Source organism: Coturnix japonica, chromosome 2 (genome assembly GCF_001577835.2).
Source record: "Coturnix japonica isolate 7356 chromosome 2, Coturnix japonica 2.1, whole genome shotgun sequence".
Taxonomy (NCBI): Eukaryota; Metazoa; Chordata; class Aves; order Galliformes; family Phasianidae; genus Coturnix; species Coturnix japonica.
This window is the reverse complement of record NC_029517.1, coordinates 2,873,767-2,900,248: the sequence shown is the minus strand read 5'-3', so window position 1 is coordinate 2,900,248 and position 26,482 is coordinate 2,873,767. Positions and strand designations below refer to the sequence as shown.

At 43.7% G+C, this 26,482-nt stretch overlaps 2 protein-coding genes across 5 annotated transcripts in view; one reads left to right on the top strand and one right to left on the bottom strand.

Moving 5' to 3' along the window:
- TMIE (transmembrane inner ear) overlaps nt 1-2,022 on the bottom strand; it is a 38,364-nt gene extending 36,342 nt beyond the window's left edge. Inside the window, exon 1 of the mRNA XM_015852985.2 lies at nt 947-2,022. The gene's annotated coding sequence lies outside the window, so the exon portion shown is untranslated. The remainder of the gene's footprint in view (nt 1-946) is intronic.
- Nucleotides 1-26,482, top strand: part of ALS2CL (ALS2 C-terminal like) — a 53,890-nt gene that overhangs the window by 17,057 nt on the left and 10,351 nt on the right. The window contains exons 1-14 of one of the 4 annotated variants that reach the window (XM_015852970.2): nt 3,401-3,491; nt 13,089-13,197; nt 14,642-14,834; nt 16,605-16,670; nt 17,115-17,280; nt 17,717-17,845; nt 18,143-18,262; nt 19,997-20,073; nt 20,463-20,529; nt 21,009-21,205; nt 23,445-23,510; nt 24,091-24,189; nt 25,231-25,389; nt 25,693-25,804. In XM_015852970.2, coding sequence (XP_015708456.1) covers nt 13,092-13,197; nt 14,642-14,834; nt 16,605-16,670; nt 17,115-17,280; nt 17,717-17,845; nt 18,143-18,262; nt 19,997-20,073; nt 20,463-20,529; nt 21,009-21,205; nt 23,445-23,510; nt 24,091-24,189; nt 25,231-25,389; nt 25,693-25,804 — 1,557 coding nt within the window. In that variant the 5' untranslated portion in view covers nt 3,401-3,491; nt 13,089-13,091. Of the gene's footprint in view, nt 1-3,400; nt 3,492-4,104; nt 4,267-4,555; nt 4,661-13,088; nt 13,198-14,641; nt 14,835-16,604; nt 16,671-17,114; nt 17,281-17,716; nt 17,846-18,142; nt 18,263-19,996; nt 20,074-20,462; nt 20,530-21,008; nt 21,206-23,444; nt 23,511-24,090; nt 24,190-25,230; nt 25,390-25,692; nt 25,805-26,482 lie in introns of those variants that run through there. The other 3 variants (XM_015852967.2, XM_015852968.2, XM_015852969.2) reach the window with 3 other exon arrangements.

Here is a 26,482-nt window from a genome sequence, read left to right as displayed (position 1 = left end):
CAAGGTTGGAAAAGGTTGGAAAAGACCTAGAAGATCATCTAGTCCAACCATCACCAATACTTCCCAGCTAAATCATATTCATCAACACAACATCCAAGCGTTTCTTGAACACTCCCATGGTCGGTGACTTCACCACCTCCCTGGGCAGTGCATTCCAATGCCTGACTGCCCTTTCCGAGAAGTAATACTTCCTAATGTCCAGCCTGAATCTCCCCTGGCACAGCTTAAAACCATTCCCTCTAGTTCTATCACTAATGATATCACTAATGAATGGCTGCTCAGGTGTAGAAAACATGTCTGTACTTACTGTCAATCCTTGCGTTCTGCCTGTTTTCTAAGCATACCTGCATTTTATGCCTACCTCACCCTTTAAAGGAAAAAATAATAATTGTGTTGCCTCAATGAAAACAACCAGGACAAATTTGATAATCATGAAGGTTGCGAAAGTTCTTTTGCATGAGATATGAATAATTGCATACATCTAGCTACTGTTTCCATGCAGTTTCCCAATGACAGACACAAATACCTCGCAAGGCATAGGAATTAAAGAGTGTGTAGTCAGATCAGAAATCTACCACTATGTTAGAGTAGGAAGACTCAGTGAGATCCCAGCAACTACAATTGCCCCCATCCCTGCCAAAGACTCAGACAGCCCTGGTCAATGCCTGAAGCAAAGCAGAAATAACACATTGGTGCTAGTTGGGAGCATGGGCCTGGTGCCATCTTTGATTTGTATTTCCTCCTCGCCTTTCAACTAAGCCCTCTTTTTCCTTGATACTGATGTATGTCTGAAACTCTTAAGATGCACTGAGAAGTGGGCGAATCTGTTGATGATTATGATGATTATTGTTTTTAAAGCTGCTTTTTGGAAAGAAAAGTAAACCTTTTGATACTTAGATTTATGTTAGAAGAACTTTTCGGGGGGGAAAGAAATGGTTTTTCATACCTTCCAACAGCCTTTGCTGTTCAGCTTCAGCAGGAGCTGGGGTTTTTCTAAGTGGCACTGTGAGAATTGGAGGCTGCCAACTGTGTTGCTGCTGCTCTGGGGCATTCTTCAGTAACCTTCTATCAGAGCTGGCATCGTCAAGGATGTTCTTGTAACTGAGTGAGTCACAAGGCGGCTATTTCCAGAGTGGTTGGTTCTTGTAACATGGGGTGGTATTGCCTTGGTGATAGAAGGATGTGCCAGCCAGCAGCACTGACTCAGCATATACAGTGCTATTAGCCCCAGAACTCAAAAATGCGCCCAATTTCAATAGAGGAACATAGGCTATAAATAGGCCAAAGCAATGAAAAACAGGAACAAAAAGCCCCCTCTTTGATGGAAAATGCCACTTGTTTCAGGGAAGCTTCATTTGAAGAAAGGATTTTCTCAGTAGTTGGTGAGATTTGGTGGGAGATTCTTTTTCCATGGCTAAAAACTGGAAGCGCAAGGAACAAGGTGAACTTCTCTTAGTTTTCTCGATCAAAGCCAGTTTTGTATTTTCTTTATGAATAAAGGCTTTTAATTGACGTAGATGGCTGAATGCCCTCTTGCTGTTCCATCTAATTAAGGCCAGACCTAGACCTCTTAGAGAAAGTATGTTTGTTGGTACCACTTCACTGCAACTGTCTCTTTTCTGATTCCTTATTAGCTATTAGTAGTGATCATTTTACATGTCTTTTTAAACCGTATTCCCCCAGAGGGGCACTTGCAAGTGCAGGAAACAAAGCTATAAAGCTGTAGTTGAGCAGAAGAGCAAAATACAAAGCCTGCAGTGCATGCTGTTGCTGATTGTGGATAGACAAATGCTAGTGGTATCCCATAAGCTCCCATGTGGAAATTATATCAGCCCGTCTTTAAGATCTGTGGCTGCAAATAAGCCAGAGATGATTTCAATAACAACAGTTTGGTTGGATTATGAGGGAGACTTAGACCTGATAGAGAACATTTCTAAGGACTTCAGTGGAAAACATTGTTTTCACCTAATAAGAATTGTAAGCAGAAGAGGCTTCACAGAGCTCCAGGTGAAGACTCTTTGAATAAAAGACTCAGGCTTTCAGCATGTCCCTGATTTTGGTTTGGCTTTTGCTATTGAAAGTCTATCAAGTTTACCTTGTAATTTGTGTATTTTCCCTTAAAAAATGAGGTTTTTTGGGTTGCCTCCCTCACTAAATCAGGCTGCCCAAGGCCCCATCCAACATGACCTTGAGCACCTCTAGGGATGGGGGCTCTCACAACGTGCCCTGATTTGAGGCTTCAGGGCAGCAGCCCTCACTCTAGGACAGCTCAGTGGCTGTTCAATTAGGAGCAAACCACTGTCGTTTTGGGATTTTAATAGTGTAATAAGGTCAATTCTTGCAGTAGAAGTTGTGACAATCTGGTATTTACTGCACCATCAATTGAGTTGTCCATGTAGTGGGGACAGTTGATGGTGGGAAATATCTGTGTCTGAAAGGAGGAGCTCTGTTTTTAGAGCTGGGAATAGAGATGTGGAGCTGCTCAGAAGAAGATGAAGAAAGCAGATTAGACAGCTAGCATCTGTCAAAGGCACCTAAAGGTCTGAGGGTTATCAGGCCTGTGGATAAGCTGGAGAAGTGGAAGGGCATGAAATGAGTGGGAGCATAAGGAAGTGCAAGTGAAAGGAAAAGAAGTGTCCAAAAGCAACTGGTTGTATCATAAATGGGGAAATACAGGATTCCAAAGAACACTTGGCCAAATCACAAATCTGAGCTTGATAACCAGGTCCAAATGCACTCAGTGGGGCAAACCTGAAGGTAGCAGAGCTCCTGGGCCTTACACGCAGTTCTGCTGGAGATCCACTAATCAGCATTGGTGAGGTAATGCTTAGCATTGCAGTCTCTAAAAACCATTCTGGAGGGTAGGTACTATCACAAGCACTGTCATGGAGAAATCTCCATTCATTGAAGATCAGGAGGCTGTGGAAAGTCCTCCTGGACTCAAGCAGCTTTGCAAAGGTTTCACCAGGACTTAATCTGTCTCAAATGGCAGGGTGTTCACTTTCCATCCAGTCCATGGTGGTTGAGCACTTTCTCAGGATGCAGGAAATCTGATTTAATTCCCAGTTTTGGGTAGGAAGAGAAAGGTCTGTAGTCATGCTGAAGCCTTGATCACTGTTTCCTTGCCTTAGCTTGCAGAGCAGGTTGGAGGCTGGCAATGACCTCATCGTTTGCTCACCCTTCCCATTCCCTTGGCTGCATCCTTCCCAGTGTTGGGTGTATGGGGGTTGCTGCTCTGTGTCCTACAAACCATTGTGTTGAGGCAGACAGTGAGTTACGTGCAAGTTCCCGTCCAAAAACATCCTGTGAGGCTGGAAAAGTAGGAAGGAAGTCAATGCAGCAGAAGAACCTCTCTGAACAAAAGGTGATCGAGGCACCTCTTGTCTTCCGTGCATCCTGGCTTATGCAAAGCTGGACTGTCCTCATCCTTCTGCCTACTCGGAGTTCCAGTAGCTTGGAAGAACGCTGGAGGTCATACAACCAGGGAAGAGGCAAGTGGCTGAGTCGGAACATGTTGGAGAGCTGGGGAATAATGGAGCTTTGTGCTTTGAAGCAGAAGAGGAGGGTGTGGGGGCTCTGTCATGCAGCATATTTGTTTTTTCCTGATGGGGGAGAGTGAGCATGGGGTGGAGGCGGCTGCATTGACAAAGCACTCGTGGGAGGTTTGCTAATTGCAGATTGATTGGGGGAAAAAGAAGCAGGGCTTTATGTTCAGGACATGGGATGCAGTCAGGGCTCTGATACATGGCTGGGGGTACCCTGGATCCTTCTGGAGGAGTCAAAGTTTGGTCGGTTGGTTTGGTGTTATTTTTTCTATTTCTTTTTCCTTTCCACCCTCCTCCCTTTTTGTTTTTTCCTTTCCTTCTGTTTCTTCTTTCCCCATCTTTCTTTCCCCTTTTTTATCCCTTCTTTCTTTTTTCCCCTCTAATTTTCTCTACGCTCCCAGCCCCCGAATCCTCTCCCTGCTCCATTTTTTCTCCTCTCCCCACACATTTAGTTTTGTTTTTAAACTCAATTTATTTTATGAAAGAAGGAGGGCACTATTTCCATTAGCTGGGAGGACAGTCCGTGCACATCACGTGCGGTGCCTGCTGTGCTCTGCCAGCTGCCGGCTCTGAGCAGCAGGAAATGTCCCTATGCCCCATTTCCCACGGAAATGCCTCCTGTGAGCTCCTCTAGCAAAGTGCAAGAAGTTGCACGAGGAGAGAGACCGGCAGAACAGGGATGGAAGTACAGGAGCTCGGCAAGCAGCTATGGAAATGCAACGTAGGTAAAAAGGGATTAAAGCTGAGCACTGTCACTTCGTGCAGGGCGGGGGAAAGAAAAAGCATATTCCGTTGTTTTCCATTTCAGTTTCCTGTTTTTGTGTTGCTTTTTGTTTTCTCCTAATACATGCATGTGCTCATAGAGTCTTTAAAAACAAAAAGCAAACAGCAATCGATTGCTGTAGAAACCTCATTTTACGCAGGTTTCGTAACTCTCCCTGGGCCCTGTGGGTGTCTCATTTAATGAACAGGCCCAGATCTGTGTTTTGCTGGATGTGGGAGGGAGCGGTGGGAGGGGAGAGCGGCGGCTGTGGGTATTTCAGGGCTGGGAGCTCGGAGCGGCTGCTGCCATAGCACTGAGCACAGGGGAATTTTAATTGGCTGCCTTGTGCAAGGTACGTTGGGTTATTTTGGGGTTTTGCGACCGGGGTTGGTTGGTTGGTTGGTTGTGCTCTTGTTAATCTTGAGGCTTATGTGTAGCTGTGTGGTGCAGGAAGGGGTGTGAGATCAATGAGATCTGCTTTACAGTGATGTCTTATGGATAAAACTCTTGAAGCAGCTTGAAGTTGGGGGAATGTTTTCTATGGGTAGGAATTGTGCCCGTGCAGGTGACCACAGGCACAGAATGCATTTCCCTGAGTGCCAAATGCACTTGCATGCAGCCCTTTGTTTCATCTAGACACACTGCCCTGCACACCATATTTAGGTTATTTAATTCCTAATATAATCCAGAGCTATAGGACCTTCTGCTTGCACTAACCTTTTGTTTTCCATCAAGTGATGCTTCAGAGCACGTTCACCCCTGTCCGATGCTCTTTGCTGGGGCTTCTTCCTGAATCCAGGGAGGAATTCTCCACCCATGCCAGGCAAGCAAGCAACGTAAGCCTGATGAAATAAGGCTGCAAACCATGCCTTCATGCTGGGCTTGTACAGCTCACCTGGCAGAGTAAAGAAACCAATACCCAACTAATTAGTCATGGAGAGAGAGGCTGTTAAGCTCTCTGGTTTCTGCAAGGGAGGGAAGCAGTTGAAAACTTGGAGATCACTTGGGTGTTGATAGAAAAGTCTGGGTCAAAGGCCCAGTGATAGAAGAGCAGCAACACTCTGAAGAGCTCTGTGGTATGATTTTTGCTTTTGTGTTGTTTTATTAATTAATAACAAACAGCAAAGTGTTCAGACAGAAGAAGAGGAGCTGCAGTGCACAGGAAGGTTCGTTGTTTTTAAACTTTAACACTGTTTAATTTGGACCTGAACCAAACCCTGTGCCTCATTGTGGAAATTTCCTATGATCAGGAAGCTTCCTCAAGCAGCTGCTCCCCAAATGAAGTACTTTCATTATTGCTACTGCAGTGACTTCAGTTCCCAACAAACTGCAATACAAGATTTCTGAGGATTTACAAAGAAAACAGGCAGAACTGTGTGTCAAGACCCTGCTTTCAGTTTGGCAGTGTGTTCTGGATGCAAACAGTAGAAGCATATTAGAGGGATATCCATAAACAGATTCTAGGATCAGGTAGGGTTTGTATTCTTTGAGATTCCCAGTGCAACAGCTTGTTGTTGGGGGATCACACACTGGGAATGGACCTCAGAAAGAGTCCAAGATGTGTTTGTTGCATTTAGTGCCAGACAGGTAGGGAACTGTTTACATTCCTCTTCAAATGTAAGAGGCTCATGCAAAGTATTTAGGGCTCAACGAACAGGAATTTTCTTGTGAAACAGTTTTGCCGGGTCTTCTGACCAGCTCTTCAGGTCATCAAAAGACCTGGGTTTTGGCACTGAAAGTACCTCAATGAGTTGTGGCGTCTTGGAATGATGATCAGAGGTTAGGAAGCACTGGTGACTGCTGGCAGGTCTGTCCTGCCTTCACATCATAATTTGCTCTCCAAGAGCACCCGAAGGCTCTTATTAATCCTTGCGAGCTTCCTGCAGCATTAAGTCTTTGCTAATGCCTTGAGTGCTAGGGGAGAGTGCAGGGATGACACCAATCCACGCTAGACTTTCTGACTCATTCTTCTTCCTGTGTATGGACTCTAACTCTGCTCTATTTCTGGCAGACATTGGGGATGCCACTCCAACGGTTTTGTGTCTTCAGGCTTTTTATGTATTGCTTGGCAGGGCAGATCAGTGAAGTGTTGAAAGCAAGCCTTTCATTGTGGCGCATCATTAGCTTTTGGGCCTTATAAACCTAGTGTAAGAAAATGTCTGTGAGATGGAAGGAGTATCATGTAGGGAGTCAGAAGGCATCAGCTCATGGATGGAGTCTATAGGCTCATTCATCAATATTTGGTGAAGCCATGAGGTCAGTCATCTGCTGTGGAAACTTTATGATGGTCCTCTGTCTTTAAGCACAGAGGAAATGAAAATCCCTCCTGCTCAAGTTATGGAGGTACTGAGCAAAAAGCATGGAGCAGGATGATGGTCCTACTGAGCCCCATCTCATCATTAAACAATTGTACTATTGGCTTTTCTATTGTCACAAGTGATGGACACTGTGCTTCTGGGTTGGTTTCCAGACTGTGATTCAGGCTCTGGTATTGTGGGCCTAACTCAGTACTACTTCCATGTAGATGGTAATGTGGACTCTAATACCAAGATGTGGAGAACCTCCATCGTTTCTTTTGCTTTTTGAGACCCATTTGCTTTGGAAAAGCAAATTAAGCATATTGAGAGTATAGGGCCAAGAATGTGGAGCTCCAGTTTCAAAGTTACTACTGAAGATGCGACACTAATGTAGTACCTACCTGGGTTTTCCATGATAGTATCACTGCAATGGAAAATGGAGTTGTCTCTTCTCATGATTTAATTTCTTTACTTGCCCCCAGACAACCTGCAGTTACTTCCTGTTTGGCATGGAGTTTAATCAATTAACACCAAGCATTTTTGTGTTGCATATCAATTGCAGGGTCAGAATAGTTCTGCTTCCACTTGCATGTGCTGCTTGCAAGTGATAACAACAATGGGAGGCATAGGACCAAGGGAGATTAAAGCACTAAATAAACATCATCTCACCTGCAAGCCTTATCATACTTACAATACTTGACATGTTATTTGCAGAGGTTGAATGATGTACCTAATTGTCATGAGAATGATCCCTAGCGTTAGCTATTAACAAGTAAAATGCCATCTTGCAGGTGTTTCAGAGAGCAGGTATGCCCAAAGGTCCACTTATCTCAGTCTGAATTAAGTTGAGCTTCTCATGTGACTCAAAACTTTGTTGGTTACAAAGGGGAGCTAAGGTGGGCAGTTCAGCCTGTACATAACCAATGAGGGCAGATGGGTTTTGTCCTTTTCAAGTCATGTGAAGGTTTATGATTGTTTTTATTGGGCTCAGAAGTGACCTTCCTAAGGAAAGGACATGAGCTTCTCCCGGTCTGGGTTTGGGGAAGGAAGAAGAACTGATTGACTTGGGTCATCTGATGTTTATGCAGAGCTTTTGCATTCCCTGTTTTCGGGGAGAGGGGGAGAAGAAATGTGGTCTCCTCCCCCACTCATAGCTTCCTTTTTTAAAGATGGACTGAGATGAAGGTCTGCATGGGGAAAACAAAACTTGTTCTGGAGCAGAAAGCAGTCAATTACACAGTTTTAAGCAGAGAATGTTGAATGCATGTTTGACCCTTTTGAAGCTCCTGGCTATCCACTATTACCCAAAATCTGATGGGATTCTAACTTGGCCCGTGCTTTTACTGATCTATATTACTCTTTTCTCATTGCCTCATGTCCTACCATGGAAGTGATGAGCAGATGATTTTATGACTAATGCATAAAATCAGCTGTATTAAGCCAGACTGCCTCTCCTTTGATAAAGCAGAATATGCTTGGGGAAGGACAGCATGGAAAACCAGAAAGAGTTGTAGTAACAGTTCTTCCATATGCACTTGCCTCCTCAGGGACTTCCTGAGCTGGAGCTGATGCCTTCATTTTTATTAGCCTTTAATTGATTTTTCCTCCATGGACTCATATAGCTGCTTTCGAATGCCATGTATAATACACCCATAGCAACAACAAATCCTCGTGGCAGTGAGTTCCACAGTTTAATTAGTCAAGGTGAGCAATGTAAAGCATCCTACTGGTAGTCCAGATCTGGCCCCATTGCTTGAGGGCAGAGCTGGCTGTGCTGCACTCCAGATGTTTGCTGCATGGGAGCCTGGACCTAGAGCCCAAGGGTCTCATGTTGAAGGTGAGAGCCTTGGTGTCGGTGTTCATTCTCTTGTGGTTTTTAAATGATGTTGTGCTTTTATTACTATGCTGCTCAACAATTTCCTTAGCTTAAGGAAACACTGAACCAGGACCCCTGAGTTCTTTCACAGACAAACTTGTGCTGGCATCTGCATATTCCCCGTACTCCATGCTAAAGCCTAATCCACGTAACTACCACCTCCGTTGCTCTCTCTCTGCTTGTGTAGTCTTTTTAACCTCACTAATTCCCAATTCCCTCTTGCACATTGTGTGTTTCTGGTGGCAATGAGGTGGCTCCAGTAAGTTGGATGCTAATTCATTGTGGGGCTTGACAAGAGAAACTCTGATCAGGAGCATTCACTCCAGTGCTGGTGTTGGTTAAACAAAGCTCAGGGTTGTTTTTCTGCCTGACAAAATGGTCTTTGTGCTGGCCTGAATGCAGACTCAGCTGGAGCGTGACACGTGAGGGAGATGGCAGTTGGAAATGCAATTAGCTGCATGGGAAGCCTGGTCCTTAGAGGAAAGCAGCCAAAGTTAGGATTAAAAGAGGAGCGATGTCTCAGCACAGGTCACCAGACCTTGTCCCCATAGCCATAACGAGCTTGTGAGTTCACGGACTCTGAGCTGTCACTGCTAATGAAAGAGGAGAACCCATTGTGCTTGTGAGCACATTCAAGTGGTGTCACTTTAGATCAAGCTGGGGAAAAGATCTAGGTTAAAAACTAACCAGGTAAAGAAGCCATGTTAATCATAACAGTACAGTCATTGAGTTGACAGAGGTGAGGAAACACTTTGGTTTACATTTGTTGCAGTTTAAGGTTCCTGCATATATCTCAGAACATCACTGTGATATGATATGAAGTGTCGGTCTGTATAAACTCTGTGTGACGAACTTTTGATAGGTTTATCTGCTTAATTTTTGAGAAAGGAGCTTGCTACTGGCAGATTTAATGCTGAGTCTGTGTTGTTCTGCTCTGTAATGTGCATCCCTTAGAGTTGTAAAGCGAAAGAACAAGAGAGCTTTACACTTTCAGATGCTCCAAGCTGCATATTGATGCCAAGTGGAGAGGTGTTTGTCTATCTAGGATTAAGTCTTCATGCTTTCTACTGCAAAGGTGGGGAGGAGGTTGGAAGGCCTACAGCACAGCATCCTTCAAGAAGGCTGATGCAGAGAAAGAGAACAGTTTAAGAAGAGGAGGGATTACAGCACACGTGGTCATGACATTTCCATTCCAGGAAGCTCAGTATTAAAATGCTCTGAGCCTAAACCTATTGTTTGTGCTATTCTACTTCTACTTGAGAAGTCTTTATTTTCATTGACCGATAGATTGACCGATAGTCTTCAATACAAAAGGGGATTCACAAGAGGAAGATGGAAAATGATTAGTCCCTGTGTGAAGATTCAAACTGCTTCTTAGTTAAGAAGAAGCGATTGAGTTTGCTGACTATATGCATTTCCAGGATATATTTTATGCCCCATCTGACATGTATGGGGCTTCCCAGGCATTTCATGGCAGAACATTTGCCTTGTAGCTACAGACTTCAAAACAGAAAGAGATGAACATTGGAATTCAACAGTTCACCAAAATAACTTTTTACTTTTGTTCCACCCACTCTTCTTGCAATTTCCTCCAGCTGGGTGTAACTACTCATTGCGGCTTCTTGAGAGATGTGTGTTCCTGTTGTAAGATGCATTTAGTAGTTTTTGGACAGATCCTGTTGAGGATGAATGCTCTTCCCAATGACCCAGGCTGCTCCGTGGTCAGGAAACTGCTTATGTTGATATTAGCTGTTCCATCACCCTTTGTTCTTCCCCCATTGTAGACAGTCCAAGAACATGATGGGTTACAGAGATATAGCAGTTCCTATAGATGTTCTGGGTTTTTTTTCCCCCCATCTTTCTACCAGCAACTGTTGTGCTTGGAACCCTTCCTTGGATGTGTATATCTTGCCCAGGGGTGTATCGTCCATGAAGGTCTTTTTCCCCCCAGCAGCAGCAGAGCCACATAAGAAAAGCAGACTAAAGCTTTCTGAATGGGCTTCATAGTAGTTCTGCTCAAGCTTGCCTGGCCTTTCCTGTAACTCAGAATTACAGAACCACAAAGTCGTGTGAGAGCTGAGCCCAAGGAAGGAGGAGGATGTGAAAGCCCCAGATTTCAGCTGAATGCTCCCACCACCCAGCAGCGTCACAGTTGTTCAGTTTTTTTCATGTAAGCGAATGTACAACATGACCTCTGGATTGCTTCTTTTGTGGTTGCTTCTTTTTTGCCCTATGTCTGAATCAGCATCAGTTCTTTGTTCATCAGGTGATAAATTTCAAATCCTCTCTGCCTGACTGGGCTGGAATAAATGTACGGATGCTGTTTTCATAGAACTGATGAGGAAAGCACAAGAACGATGGCTGGAACTCGTGTTTACCTTAGTGAGTGATGTGATGTGGTAATTTAGGTCTTTCTGTGGTTGCAGAAAAGCTGTTTTGAAAGCTGATTGGTGCTTCTCATTCATTCTGCAAATGATCCCAAACTATTACGTTTGGGCTGGAATTAGCCCAGCTCAAGACATGGCAGGTGATAGATCTTTAATGAATTGGGATTGCAAATGGGCAAGAGTCAGAGTGTGAGACCAGGACATGGTTGATAGGGGCAATGCTGCAGATCAGTAAGTCCCATCCAGACATCTGAGAGGATCCCTCCAGTTCTTCCACTGGAAAAAATAACCAAATTAGCCTTAGAGTGGAGCGGTGATGTTGCCTGTGTGCCCCTCAGCCTCCTGCCCCCCTACTCATGGCTCATCATGTTCCTGTAGAGCAAAGCTGTGGGTATCTACACCCTTGTTTCAAATCCTTTTGGCTTCCATTAAGCCAGCTGTGTGTAATTGGGTGCTTTCTCTGGCTATTTTGATATGAGAAGGGTTTGGGAAAGACTTTCTGAGCCTGGTGTCTATCACTCATCCTTTTGTTCTCCCAGAATAAAACCCATTCTCAAGAATCCTAGATTCATTATGTTTGGAAAAGACCTCTGAGATCCCCAAGTCCAACCCATGTAAACAGCCTGATTTTATCCTCTGATTAATCAAACTTGGAAACATGTGCAAGCTTAAATGCTCTCTAGTACCTATGTGAAGCAACTATGTTTTGTTCATACAAGACTGCAGGTTCTACTGGTGGTGGGGAAAAAAAGCCATCTGTCTGCCTTGTCCTCACGGTGCTCTTGGGCGAGGGCTGGATGTTGTTTTGCTTTGTTCCTGGCTCTGTTGCTCTCTATGGGAGTGGCCAGGAGTAGTCTGGGTTCCAGCTTTTGACCTGTTTGCCTGCATAAAGCTTTCCCTCTGGGACAAGTCAGCAATGTTGCTGCAAAAAATAGCCTTGTGGTCATGCGGAGATTGATGTACGAACACTTGCAATCTAATAAGATTATGGAATCTTTTTAACATTTCCCCCTTTTTTCAGACAAATGTAATTTAAGAGGCAGAGGTTACTAAAGAGAAAATAATCATTCAACTGTGCAGCTATTTGTGTCTGGACCTGAGCAACCACTTGAAACCAGGCCAATTAGCCATCCAAACTGCAAAGCGTCCCTTATTCTGTGATGCCATAGCAATCCAAGTCCAGACTCGCATACAAAAGGAGCTTCTGAGCAGGGTTTGGAAAGTCTGGGGAACTCAAACTCTTATTTAGCAATGAGTCCAGCCTCCAAGAAGCTTTAAAATGATACAGTCCCACCTAAGCTAGTGACAGATGGGATCTTTTATAGTTCGTGGTGAGATGTTCAAGGTAATTCTTCCCATGAAGTGGAACTAGCTTCAAAGCCAGTGTTTTTTCTCCATTAGCAATATCATCAGTCTCCATCTATACTATTTTCATCATCAGGGCTTTTCCCCTCGATAGTCCCTCATGACATGCTATTAGTCGGCTTACGCTCACTTCCTCTGAGACGTTTCTTTTGGGTCATAAGACTGGGAAGGAGGAAGCTAACGGAGTGTGCTCACGTTGTGGGTTTATTTATTTATTTATTTCTTAATTTCATATTTTGTCTCTTGAAGTTCTGCCCACTTCCACTTTAAGGAAACTGTCCTTTGCTTGACACAGGAGTTGTGACGTTTAACCTTAGTGTCTTGTTAAGGAAGGAGCAACACCAGAGCTCTGCTCCCTCGGAGGGCTTGGATGCTTTGCAATGGCTGGCAAGGCTCTGCAGCTCCATACGACTGTTTACAATGCTAAAAGGCGTAGGATGTGGCACAAGGGCAGGAAACTGGTGAGAGATGGGGTGTGAGATGCTCTGCTTTATCTTTTGTGCCTTGTGCTATGGGGGTTTCCCTCTGGGAGACAGAATCTGGCACCAATAAGGATGAATGTGCTTCAAGAAGCTTGAGATTATCCTTGAATGTAGAGAAGTATTGTGGTCTACATGAGGTATCCAACTGGGGCAGCAGGAGAGTGGGCTTCAGTCTCAGTGGTCCACGATATCACCTTGTCTTGAGCTACTGAGTTTGTTTCCTCTTCTAATGCTTTGAAATGCCTTTTGAGGACAGCTAATACTGTCAGCTCTCAGGAGCAAGAAAAGCTGAATGCTTGAGATGAGCACTGCAGCCATTAGTAGATGGATGGTCATGCAGGGATCTGATGTGTGCCTTCTGTGTTGTACCCAGGACATGTGTGCAGCTGAAGCTACTGCATCTTTGCTCCAAGTGGAAGAAAACTTCTCAGCATGCCTGGCACGTATGGATGCCCTCATCTTCAAGCCTCTGCTGCAGTCAGGTAGGTCAGAAAAGATATTCTTTGTCTCTAGTTCTACCCCTTGATTAGCTGGTGCATGAGTGAAGAGAATTACCTTGGAAACACAGCAGCTGAGAACTCACTGGGGGCTGATTTGCTGGAGTAAGTGACAGGAAGAGCTATTCCATTTAAGGCTGTTCTTATGGATGTCTACAATGTTTCATGCAAGACTGTGATTCGTGTTGGTTTTAGAGGTTGTTTTGGTAGGGGTGCATTACAAGTGTGGCCAGCAGATCAAAGGATGTTCTCCTCCCCTTCTACTCTGCACTGGTGAGGCCACATCTGCAGTACTGAGTTCAGTTCTGGGCCCCACAGTTCAGGACAGACAGAAATGATAGAGGGAGTCCAATGGAGGACCACAAAGGTGATTGAGGATCTGGAGCATCTCACTTATAAAGAAAGGCTGAGGGTCCTGTGGCTGTTTAGTCTAGAGAGAAGAAGGCTAAGAGGAGATCAGATCAGTGCTCGTCAGTATCTAGAGGGTAGGTGTTAAGAGGATGGGACCAGGCTCTTTTAAGTGATAATCAGTGACAGGACAGGGAGCAGTGGGCACAAACTGGAGTATAGGAAGTTCTGTATGGACACAAGAAAGAACTTCTTTACTATGAGGGTAACAGAGCACTGTAGCTATCTGCCCAGAGAGGTGATGAAACATCCTTTTCTGAAAATACTCAGAACCTACTTAGATCCTTTCTCTAGGGAACCTGCTTTAGCTGGGGGGTTGGACTAGATGCTGTCCAGAAGTCCCTTCCAATGCCTACGATTCTGTAACTCTGAAGCTGTAATCCAGATTCTGAGTAATGCAGTCTCCAAGGCTGCTTTCCAGCATAGTATTGCTTGTCACATAAGTATGACCCCTAAATTGTGCTCATTCTGCCTTTCCTTTCTTGGCCCATCTTCATGCCTGGCTTTGAAGGTGGACTTGTGGATGGGTGCACTTTCTAAGCTGGCAGTAAATCAGAGCAGCTGCACTTAACAACCCCATAAACATTCACAAACTCGCCTGGATGAAAGTGGTGAGACTGGATTAGACCTGAAAACTGTTTCCCTCTTGCCTTATTTCCTTCTGGGTTTAACCTCCAAGGAGAATGGGATCAATCCTTTGGTCCAGGGGCAAAACCTCCCCAGATTTTCCTCCAGTGCTCATGTCTGAGCTGAGTCTGAGCCGTGCAGGCTGTTGTGTCCATGCTACCCACAAGCATGGAAAGGAGAAGGCCTTAAGATGGATACTTCATGTAATTAAGCGTAGAAACCAAACCCTAAATAATTATCACCTTCTTCCTCCCTGTAATTACTTTCCTATAATAGTGTATGTGCTTTACACTGATAAATTGGGCTGAGTACAAGATAAAGGCAGTGTCTTCCACAAGATTTCCTGGACTCGAGGCTTTCTGATAGCCTTTTCTTCCCCATTTTTCTCCCAAAGAGCCTAGTGACCAGAAAGGAAAGGAGAACTTTAAGCTCTTTCTACTCCTGAATGATCAATTTCAAGCTCTCTGGAACCTCACGGAAGAGAATTACCGGATAGTGAAGCAAAAATGCAGCACTTCTGAGTCATTCTGCATTCAGGATATTTACATTGTCTGGAAAGGAGACCTGTTCCTAAGCTTGTACATCCGGTAAGTACAGAAGAATAAGGTACCCAATTCATTAACTAACACTGCCAACCATGGTAGGCTGGTGCAAAAGGAATACACTTAATATCTTCAGTCCTGTTTGATAGCATTCTGCCATAAGGTTATAGATTGCATTCGGTATCTGTGTATCATCCCAAGGGGATGAGGAGGGGAAGATGTCATCAGACATGGTTCATATTGCCAGTTTTTTGCCATGTTTATTTCTTTTAGGCAAGGGATATGGTAGAAAATGGTGAATGTAGCGCAATGAGTAACATACTGATTCATTGTTGTTTATATAATCAATTACATATCTGCTCTCTGTCTGCAATGCAAAATGTTTGCCAGTATCAGTAGAGTGTGTGTAACTCGTGTGTTGATGTCATACCATGAAAAATGAGTTGTGGGCACTAGAGGTGATATAAAGGTCAGAATGTCTTCAGTCTTTCATTCATCGCAGATATGACCAAGCTCTTGCTTGATGGACTGTGCCACCTAGGCAGATTGGCACCAGCACAGGATGGCAGATGGGCAAGCTGCCTCCAGGAGATAGAATCATATCATAGAATGGCTTGGGTTGGAAGAGACCCCAAGGATCCAACCCCCCTGCCATACACAGGGCCACCAACCCCTGTATTTAATACTAGACCAGGCTGCCCAGGGCCCTGTCCAGCCTGGCCTTGAACACCTGCAGGGATGGAGCATCCACAGTCTCTCTGGGCAGCTGTTCCAGCATCTCACCACTTTCCCCTGATATCCAACCTAAATCTTTCCTCCTTAAGATAATGAAGGAAGATAGTGAGATAGTGGTTCTTCTAGTCTTAGTTTTGTTTGTTTATGGGCATTTGGATAGAAGGAGGAGGAAGGGCTACTTTTTGGTTTGTTATTTACTTGGACAGCATCGTTTTGGAAAGCTATTTGCAATAAACTTTGCCTTTATATGAACTGGGTTTGAATCAGTGTATGTTCACTTGGAAACAGATTAAGCGAGTTAAAGTTGGTTTGTCTTGAAAAGTCAAATAGGAGATGAAAATTTGTGCTGAAATTTCAGCTGACACTAAGGAGGAACTCATCTGAAGATCTCTTTTCCTCTCATTTTGCAATTAAACCTGGATTTGGGTGTTGATTCCTGCCCACCTTTGCTGATTCACTCTGTGCAGCCTTAATCCTATAATGTCTTTCCTTTTTGGAGTGGAATAGGAGTACAAAAGCTCTATGTTGGGGCCTGAAAATCAGCAGTAAATACATGATCCTGAAAATTGAACAAATGAGAATTGAATCTGGACAGAATGCTTGTCTGAAGTCACTACTGGAAGAAAACATGGTGTTTGCTAACAAAAAGTACAGCTCGAACTCCCTCTAGTGAGAGATGAAATACATTGACATGTACACGGACGCTTCTACTTAAGTTTACCATTGGTAAATCGTGTTTTTACTTCAAGCAAAAGAAGCTTATACATCTGAAGCTGATATCCTAAGCTTAGCCTTTGTAGATTTGTTTTCCAGGGCTCCTGCACAATTTCACTTCTGCTTATGCTAAAAGCCAGGACTTAAACTTCCTAAATCAATGTTAGTGCAGAAGTCAATGAAAGATTTACACCAAGGAGCTGACATGGAATAAATGGGAGTGAGCCAGAGTGAGAGGTACAAAGCAATGTCTCTCTGCATGCCTTGGAAAGGTGGACCTGATATTGGATTTTCAGGCAAGCTTCTTCCTTCTGCCACTTAAACCTCATTGCTGATGTTTGCCTTTGTGTTTGCCCTTGTTAACAGGTATTTTGTCACTTTTGCCAACTATGTCGTAGTCCATGGCTTCGAACATGCCACGAAGAGCAAAAGGTCAGTGGGTTCAAAATCTCTTGTTTAAGAACAGTCTACAGATATCCCAGTGTCTGTTTGCAGCTATGCGTAGCTCAAAGATTTTGGGGGAGTGAAATTTAGTGAATTTGGGAATTTAGGTAAAGAGAAGGACCTGAGAAAGGATTCTGTGGGAATCTGGCAGGGAATTTCCACTGCTTGCTCCAGACGTTGTCAGAGTCTCATGGAAAATAGCAACTGAAAGGATGAGTGATGGGCATGAGAGGACTTACAGTCACTTCATCTGAGTCAGTCAGAGTGCAAACCAGCATGAAAGTTATGCTGTATTCTGTACATCTGTGTGTGTGATTCCTATTTTCAAAGATAGCAGAGCCAAGGCAGAACAAATAGGTTTGGAAAACAAAGTAGCAGCAGTTTGCAGAACAATTAGTTAATGAACCTTTCTCTTAATATGTCACCGTGCAGTGAAGCCTGGAAGCACCATAAGACAGTGCTGAAACAGTTCCTCACAGACTTCACTTCTGAGACCTCCATGTCGTTGGCCTTGTATACTGTCCTTCACAAACCTATCCGTGACCACATCGAGCAATATATACTGCTCCTTAACAAGCTGAATGAGGTCCTCAAAGAGGTAGGAAGCTTTATGTGATGTTACTTTGCTGGCTCATGTTAAAAACTCATGTATAGGTCATAGTGCTCTGTGGTTTGGGATAGAAACCAAAGGAGGCTGGGGGGAAGTTGTTTTCTGGTAGTGTAACAAGCACTGGTGGGGCAGAGTCCACCTGAGGGTCTCAAAGCAATGAGGAATGAGCCCTCCAGCACAGTTCAAGCTATCATAGGGAAGAGCTGCTAAGGGACACATAAATGGCTTTAGATCTCACACATTTGCTGGTGGCAGGGATAACGTTAGGTTTGGGAGGCTTTCCTTGCAAGTGGGTTTAGAGGATTAACTTTCATTAATCCTTTGAATTCAGAGCTGCAGAGTTTTTTTTTTCTGTAGCCTAGAGAGTAGGTGCCTTGTTTGCCCATGCCTGAATCATCATTCAAGTCTTGTCTTTCTCTATCAGGGCTCTGAAAAGGACATTGTTAGCAGCGCTGTCAATGAATATGGGAAGCTGAAGTCTTTCGTTAGCCAAGTTCTGGATGAAGCTTGTTTTACCAAGGCGTTATGGAAATCCTTGGGCTACAAATTCACGGTGAGTTGCTTGATGGGGTGCTCCCTTAGAATTCTTACGCTTCTGTTTATCCATGGAGGAAATTTGACATAAATGATGCATTTGGGGCTTGGTTTGTAAGTCAGCAGAACAGGACAGCATGGAAGCCTTGAAGAAATGTTATGGTCACTAGCTTTGTGGGGGTTGAACTCTGTGTCTTGTTCTGTCTGCTATCTTGCTGGCATCTGCAAACACCATTGGCTTGACTTGCATGTCCTCTTGCAGATCATTTCCTGATGCTTTAGGTCTACAACCTTGATCTTTGTGGATGTTTTGCAGGACATGCTGTGTGTTCCTGAAAGGAGGCTGCTGGAAGATAGCAAAAATCTTCCCATCTCTGCCAGTACAAATCGATCAGACCGAATCTTGCTCTTTGATGATGTCCTTGTGCTAATTCAGGTGAATTTTCCAGCCTTGAAGGGAGATCGGAAGAAAACAGCACAGATGAATGACACTGAAATTTATATTCCTGTAATACTGAAACTGCAGCAGAACTTGCTGTTCTCAGAACTGTCTCAGATCCATGCACCTATGGTTTGCACTAGATAGTAAGAGAAGAAAGCCTGGTAAAATAGGAACAGAAGAGCATCTATATATCTTTTTCCCTAGTGAATGTGTACTACCCAGCTAACACAGGTGGTAACCCACGTCTATGCCTATGTATGAATCTGCTTATTTTTCTTGCTCATTCAAAGAGGTCCTGATGAATCAAAGATCTTGCACTGTTAACACTTGCACGTAGGACTAAATACAATGTTTCATGTTCCACTCCGCTAGTGGCATGGGAGTAGAAGTTGTAGGTGTGCTGGGGCTGTCTCAGGGGTTTAGGGCTAGAGTGTGAAGCAGACAGGGAGTGTCTTGGATGAACACATAGCGTTTGTTCAAAGCTGTTCTGCAGCATGTTAAGTCCAGCTTTGCTTGCTCTGACTGAGAACACGTGTAATCTAGTTTGGATCTCCATATATACCTCTCTCTGCTCGCTCTTTAGTAATGTGCCAGTGCCTCAGGTATCTGGGCACAACTGCTGTGTGAGCTGATATACCTTATGGGTTACTTCACACGAGTCCCTGTGATAACACTGAGCAGACCCACACAGCTCAGTTGTCAGGGCCTGATGCAATGGGATAGCAGTTATCTCATTCAACTTTATGTTGTGGATTTGTTAGGACTGAGCAAATCCCCCCCCCAGGCTCCCTTTATAGTCAGGGGAGAGAAATACATGCTCTCTGGGTGCGGTTCATCTGACCTGTTTTAGATGGCAAAATTAGGGTGAGTTGAATCATGCCCTCAATTCCATTAACCAGGATGAGAGCTGAGGATAACCATCCAACACAGAGATATCTGCATTGTAGACATCTCATTCAGCGGTTCCCTCCCTCTATGTCTCGTCTGCTGCTATGACTGTTATTGAGGCATGTGGAAACATAACTGGACTGGTTGTCTTGGTCTGCTGGCTGGGGACTGCAGATTATGACTCTGGTGCTGGGAATCTGAACCTTCTTTTCTATCCCAATCTGGTAGATACCTTAGTGATTAATTCATGGCACCTCCATGATGCTGTTACCCAACCTTGTTCAACTATATCCTTACAGAGTGCAGCTCTATAATGTAGCCACCTGGACTTGAGACACTGAAGGGAGATGCAATGTTAAACATGATCTTCACCTAATATTTCAACTATTTCCCCAGTTTGGTGTTTTCTCAGTTAAAACAGTGATTCCACAAATGTCCTCATAGGCTGTGTGTGGCTGTTATCATCTGGTATCTATATACTAGATAGATCTTGAGTGAAACTAGAAGGGGCTGTGTGGCAGGGATGGTTTGGGAATGCTGTTGTATGATAGGGAAGAAATTCTTGTAGAACTAAGTACTGTCTAAGAAGGTGCTATGGAACAGAAGGTCTGTTACTATTGATGGTAGCCATGGCCTTGTGGACCACCATTTGTAAGTGGTACGCTAATAACTTTCTTCCTTCTCCTACATCTTTTTTTCAGTCTCAGTTTGTCACCATAATGTCAGATGGATACATGTACTATAAAAGAGAGTATTTACTGTGCTGCCAATCTTGCCCTGTTGTTCAAGGGCAAAGTGTAATGTTTATATCAACATAATGTCTTCTCCCTTTTGTTCCAGGGAAACAGTTTTCAGAGCTTTGATCTGAAGCTTGTGTGGGTAGATGAAACCTACAGGGAGAAATCAGCTCCGGGAATGTAAGTGGGAAATTCTCCTTGGAGAGATATATGTGGGGAATGTTTTCAACTTAATTACTTGATTGTGGAACTGAGGGGATGGTTTGAAGTGTTGTATCAGCTTTTTTCCACCTAGAGGGGTTGCTTCTGGGCCACAGGCAACTGCAGTGCTTCTCAGATGGGATCACAGTAGCTTGCACTTGGACTGCTGGTATTTGCTGACATACTGAAATAAATTAGTAATGGTTTTTGGCTGCAGTCATCGAGAACAAAGATGAGTTTATTAGTTGATTACCTCTTCAGAAAGAAAAAATGGCTGCAAAAACAGCATTAGCTTTTAAGGAGAAATGAGCTTCTGTTTTGACTGAAACATGTTTTTCATAGTCTCCCAAATGTCTTTTGCTCCACAGGCATGGACTCCGCATTATAACCCCAGAAGAAACGTTCGTTCTCTCTGCCAAAGACCCACAGATGAAGGTTAGCAGTGGTCAGGGCCTTTCTGTTCCACCTGAAAATACCATATAGCGAGCCCTGAAATAGGGAAGCAGCATAGAGGGGATGGCACCTCTGTAGTGGGATCAGATTGTTTACTACTGAGTGGAAGCTGACATACAGATTATCTTTGAGGTCCATTCCAACCCAAACCAATCTATGATTCCATACCATTAAGCAGCGTGATTTCAGCTTCTTATTTAGAAGACAGATTACTGGACTCCATAGCTGCTTAAATGTAGCTGAAATATTTTGTCTATGATGAGCTGCTGGAGCTCATGGAGCACTGGGACACCACTCTCAGATATAAGGTTTTGTTTTGGGTGGTGCCATATGTAGCCAGGAGCTGGACCTGGTGATCTTTGTGAGGTTATTCCAACTCAGAATGTTCTCTGATTCTGTGTCTCGCTGGTGGGAGCTGTTTTGTTTTCTTCACTTCAGCACTCCTCTTCCTCTGTTCCTAGGCTGTTTGGCAGTGGAAGCTGAACCAAGCCATCCGACAGGCTTTGAATGGGAAGCGAGATTTCCCCCTTTGGGGTAAAACTGGAGAAGGCACCGAGCCCTCATCCTGCCGCTTCTTCACTTACGTCTTCAGGCTGGAGAGCAAGTTCAAAAGCGCATCCTATGAGGGTGAATGGCACTGGGGAAAGCCTCATGGCAAGTAAGAAGCTCTTTTTTTCCCCCTTCATGGGCAAGAACATGCAAGTATGGCTATGCTAACAGGTCTGACAGAGCCTTCTCCTGGGGGTGTGCTGGCTTCTCTGGTTCCTGCCTTACTTGCTTCCACAGAGAAATCTGGCGTCGAGGACAAATTCAGAGGGCAGTTGAGACATACCTATTTGCTTTCAGGGCTTGGTTCAAGCTTGAGGCCTGCCATCTGATCTACTGTACAGTAGATGTCTTGCTAATTACTCTGTTTTATGTAGTAAATTGTAGAGGCTGCCCCTAATGTTGTAATGATCACACTGAAAGCACTGCACTGGATTATGCTTATAATTAGGAGTTAGACTTGAGCTAATGTTTATTACTATAATTTCAGCCTGAGGCATGAAATCGTACCATCACAATGAAGGGTAGAAGAATAAAACAAAACTCAATGATTATAAAAACATTGCTTGCAAGAAAGCAAAAAGAATTTCCCTGTGGTGTGAGAATCTATTAAAACATGAGAACTATTCACTACACCAGCCCAAGTTTAAGAATTAGCTTGGCCAAAAAGGAGTGATTTGTGAAAGAAAGGTTAAATGATCCCAACTAAAATCTCTTTGAGGACTGATAGAGCTGAAGATACCAAAACAGATTGTTATGGAAGTCGCATACTTCCTCAATTTGACACAGATTTGGTCTTGTTTATTTATTTGCATGGTTTGTTTCTGTTGAAGCCATAAGAGTGGAGTGACTTGTTTTAAAAGAGACGTAAAATAAGCAGAATTTCTGGAATCAAAAGCTTGATCTCAAAGCTTTTCTGGAACAGCTACTGCCTTCCTTCAAATCAGCATTAAGTAGGTGTTTGGAGTAGAGCTAAGCCTGAGGCAATTCTTTACATAACCTCCAACTTACCCGACACATGCATTACCAATGGAGATTAGAAAACCACAGTGTGCCGGCACAGAGAGAGATGCACTTTCCTTGCACTCTGCCTCTTTATGTCTTAGGGTTGGAGAAGTGATGTGAAGAAGGAGTATCTCTGTTGCTTAAGATTACATGACTTAAATATCCCAAGAAACCTGTGGCAGAACTGACTAATTGCGTGGTTACTAGGCTTTCCTTCCCACTGCTGAAATCACTCCTCCATAGAACTTGCTGCTGTTACAGCTGTTGTTACAGGAGATCAAAGCTGGCCTTGATGGCTTGTCTTCCTCTGAGGGAGAGACTGGCATGGCAGAGCACACCAGCAGAAGGCTACAGTTGTGCAAATCAGGGCTCTCCAGCAATATCTTATGCATTCTTTGCCATTCTTTCCCAGTACTTCTGATGCCTTGAAGTAGAGGAAGGAGCCAGTCCCATTGAGAATAGCTTGAACCGTCCCTGTGGCTAGAGCTAGCATTCTGTGTGATTTGCTCCCGTTGTCTTTCATTGACACTAGCAAAGCAAAAGGAGATGTATTTTAAGTGTATGTAAATTGATCTGACCACTTTGCTGTGTGCTAATACCTGAAAGTCTGTCTTGTGTAGGTGTTTAGAACAACATCCTTGATGAAAGTCAAGACAGTGCGTCATGGCGTTGGTACTGCACCATCTTGTATTGTCTTTGGTTGTGGGCAGACGGCTGTGTCTGGGCTGATGCAAGGTTTAAAACAGTGAGTGGGTGTGGGTGGAGGGGGAGGTGGGGAGCTGGAGGAAGCTTATTCACAGATGTGCATTATCTGTGCAGTAATTCAAGCACACATTGCACTGACTGTTCTAGTCTCATTGTTGCATTGTTATCTCGTGTAATCATTTCTACAACCCCAGCACAAAAACAGATGGAAAGATATGATCCCTTTAGGGCAGTGCTTGTCTCTTTTGTTTTCATAGCATCTGTTGGAGTGAATTTCTGGGCCATGGTGTCATTGACTTGTCTACAGGGACGTGCCATGCTGGAACTTCAGCTGGCCTAATCACATACTACACTGTAATTACAAAAGGATAGTGTACATTGTCCTAAATGAATAACCCAGCAACTCTGAAAAAAATGCTTTTAAGATGAGGGAATTTGGAAGAAGATTCTTTCAGCTCATTCGAAGGCATTAAAACATTACAGTATTAAAACCCTTCAGTACAGTCCAAGGTGCATGAAGAAGCTTCTCTCTTTCTGTCTACAGAGGAAATGTTTCAATTTAGCAATCTCTAGGTTGTGCCTTGATAATATATGTTCAAATGTGAATGATGCTGATGATAACCCTTATGTAATGCTTGCAGGGGGACACTGAAGTGGCGTAATGGTCGCAACCATGTTGGAGATTTCAAAGAGGGCTTGGAGCATGGGTAAGCCTTAAAAATAAAACCAAACAAAGAAGCAACTACCTCGATTGCTTATTTGCTATCAAAATAAGCTGAGGAATTGTTCCTCCTAGAGAAACAGGAACACACTGTAACAGCCCAATTTATTCGTCCTATTTTGGACACCTACATTAAACTTAGTGAGTTGAAACTTAGTGAATTGCCAATAACTACAAAAAGAAACAGAGAGAGTGCAGAGGACATGTTCTGATGGAGATACCTTCATCTGATTGGGTGAATATCACCTGTGATCTCTAAATCCATATGAAATAGTTCACATAAAATACCTTGGAAAGTAATTTTTAAGTATCTTTTAGAACTTTCTGAAAGTAAGACTTTTAAGATATCTTATTTTTACATGAATCCCAGAATAGATTATATTTTTTAAAAGGAAAATGCAGACCTCGGATATTTTGTGTTGAGGTTAAGAAAACAGTTCATTAGTGTCTGAATTAAAACCATCCCCAGTCATGTAAAATCTTGTTAGCAGATTCTTAGTTTTTAAACTTGACCTAGTACAACTGAGTAACTTGTCGTGCTGACCTCTACCATGTGCACCCTGAAGGTTTGGAATATGCCTCGTCCCTCGCCGATCTGAAGACCGGTATGACTGCTATAAGTGCCACTGGTATGAGGGCAAGATGAGAGGCTATGGAATCTGTGAGTAAGTAAAAGCCAAAGATGGACTCTGGGGAAAAGGGAACTCCGTATGTGTAATGGCTGAAGTTTTCCCATGGGCCCAATTGCAGTGTAAAACCCAGGATAATTCAGGCCTTAAGTGGCTTTTGGTTTTGGCTTTGTTTGCTTTTGCTTCAGAGATGGGCAGTATGGCCTCTTCATCAGCACTAAGTCTCCTGAATACTGGAACAGTAAGAACTTCCCCATGAGCTAAAACCATTGTTACTACCCAACAAAATATCCTCTGTGTCTTATAAGTGAGATTGTCATTGGTGTTTTCTCCTGTTGTTGTAGAGCAGAGAGCACATGGTTTGCAATCAGCCCTGGACAGATGTGGTGGAGTGCACAGCATTCTCTCTCTCTCATCCGAATGTGCTGTCTGAACCAAACCTTCCAGAGAGGACTTAAACAAGGACATAATATTCCTTATTTACAAATAGAACAGTATAGTGTATGTAGAAGCCACTTGGGGACTTAAAGTCAACTGAACAGTGCTGTGCTTCTGTGTAGTGTAAAACATGAAAGCATGTTGACCATTAAAGATGACAGCTCTGTTTAGCTGTTTTCTCTTCTCTAGCAGTGAAGAAAATCTGTTGTCCAGCATGGCTAGAGCTGTGAGAAGCTCTTCTTCCCTGATGGGTGATCCCAGGAGGAAGGGGTGGTTGGTGGGAGTATGAAGGGGGGAAGGCAGTTCTGGCTTCCTGCTTGGTCTGACCTACTCACAGCCTGGATTTATCAATCGTAACTGGGACCTGACTGGCAGGAGGTCAAAGGCTGAGCAGCCTCTCCCAAGACAATTGCAGGCCTAAGTGGTATGTCCTCAGATAATGCCGAAAGCTGTCTGTGGAGTGTTTGAATTGGGTGATGCACGTTCCTAATAGTGAATCACTGCAAGCTCCAGAGCCAATAGTCAAATATGTGCAATGTTTAGCAGGAAGATGAGCCCAATCTACTTTATTTTCTTGTCTTCCTGCTCCTATAATAGCTATCAAATATGCGCTGTCTTAGTCTGTTTTGCTCCCTGCAGGTATGGGAATGATATGGTCTACAAAGGCTACTTCAAAGACGATGTGCGTCAAGGATTTGGCATACTGGAGAACTTCTCAGCTGAGCATCCATTTAAATACACAGGACAGTGGGAAAATGACAAGAAGAATGGATATGGAGTCTGGGAAGACAAGGACAGGTAAAGGCAGCATGGATCAAAGATGGCTTTAGGTGCCTGACAGTATTTCCCATCTGTTGGCATGAGGAAAGCCTCATGTGCTGACAGGGGGGATTGAGGATGAAGGGGGAATGTGTTAAGCCTCTGCTCTACAGCTTGGAACTCCCGGGGAATCTGAGCTGGATTAGTACATTAAGTCTGGCTTTTGTTCTTCTTCATGGAGCATTGTATTGGGTAAACCTAGCTTCTGTATGCAATGCATCAAATTGACTAAAACATAGTGATTCAAGGAAAAAGCTTATGTTTTTTACTCTTGCTTTTCAGAGGGGAGAGATACATAGGAACATGGCTTGATGATCACAGACATGGACAAGGCATTGTAGTCACCCAGTCAGGTGTCTGCTATCAGAGGACATTTCATGCTGATAAAATGGTGGTGAGTATCCATTTTCAGTGGACTATTTAGGTAATGTGACATGGAACCCCCCCTGCATCAAGGACTAGATTAAGCTTTCACTTTATAGTTTGTTTCTGAGGTAAAACAAAAGGCAAGGAAAATTAAGCATTGATATTTTACAACAGTAGCTTTTTTTTGAAGAATAAAGCCTTCTGTTTCTTATCACCTTCATGAAGTACAGGTAGGAAGAAGTGAGGCTGTCACCTCTTGCTTATACTAAGATACTTATAGGTTTAGCCTCTCAGCTGTTCATCATAACAGTCACAATTATAGAACTGAACTTGCATTTCAAATGCCGTGCTGGTAAATATGGTACTGTGTCTGTCTTGGAGATTATTAAGTCTTTACCTTGTCAGTGTGAGCATGCCTTTAAGTTGTCTTTCCAGTTCATTGAAAGTTAGATGTTGGTGTGAGGAACTGTCATGGGAGAGCTGGCTTGGAAATAAAAGTATTTCTTCTCATGAAAAATGCACATTTAAAAAAGCAAACAACTTCCCTCCTCTTACACCAAATTAGGACAAAATGTTTAGCATGGAAACTGTTGTAAAGGCTTTCCATTCAAGTTCCATCTGTGGGGAATCAAAGTAAAGCTGTCTTTTGGACTACCAGCTGCCAAAGGCTCCTTTAACTTCACAAGGCTTCCAAGTGGGGAGCAAT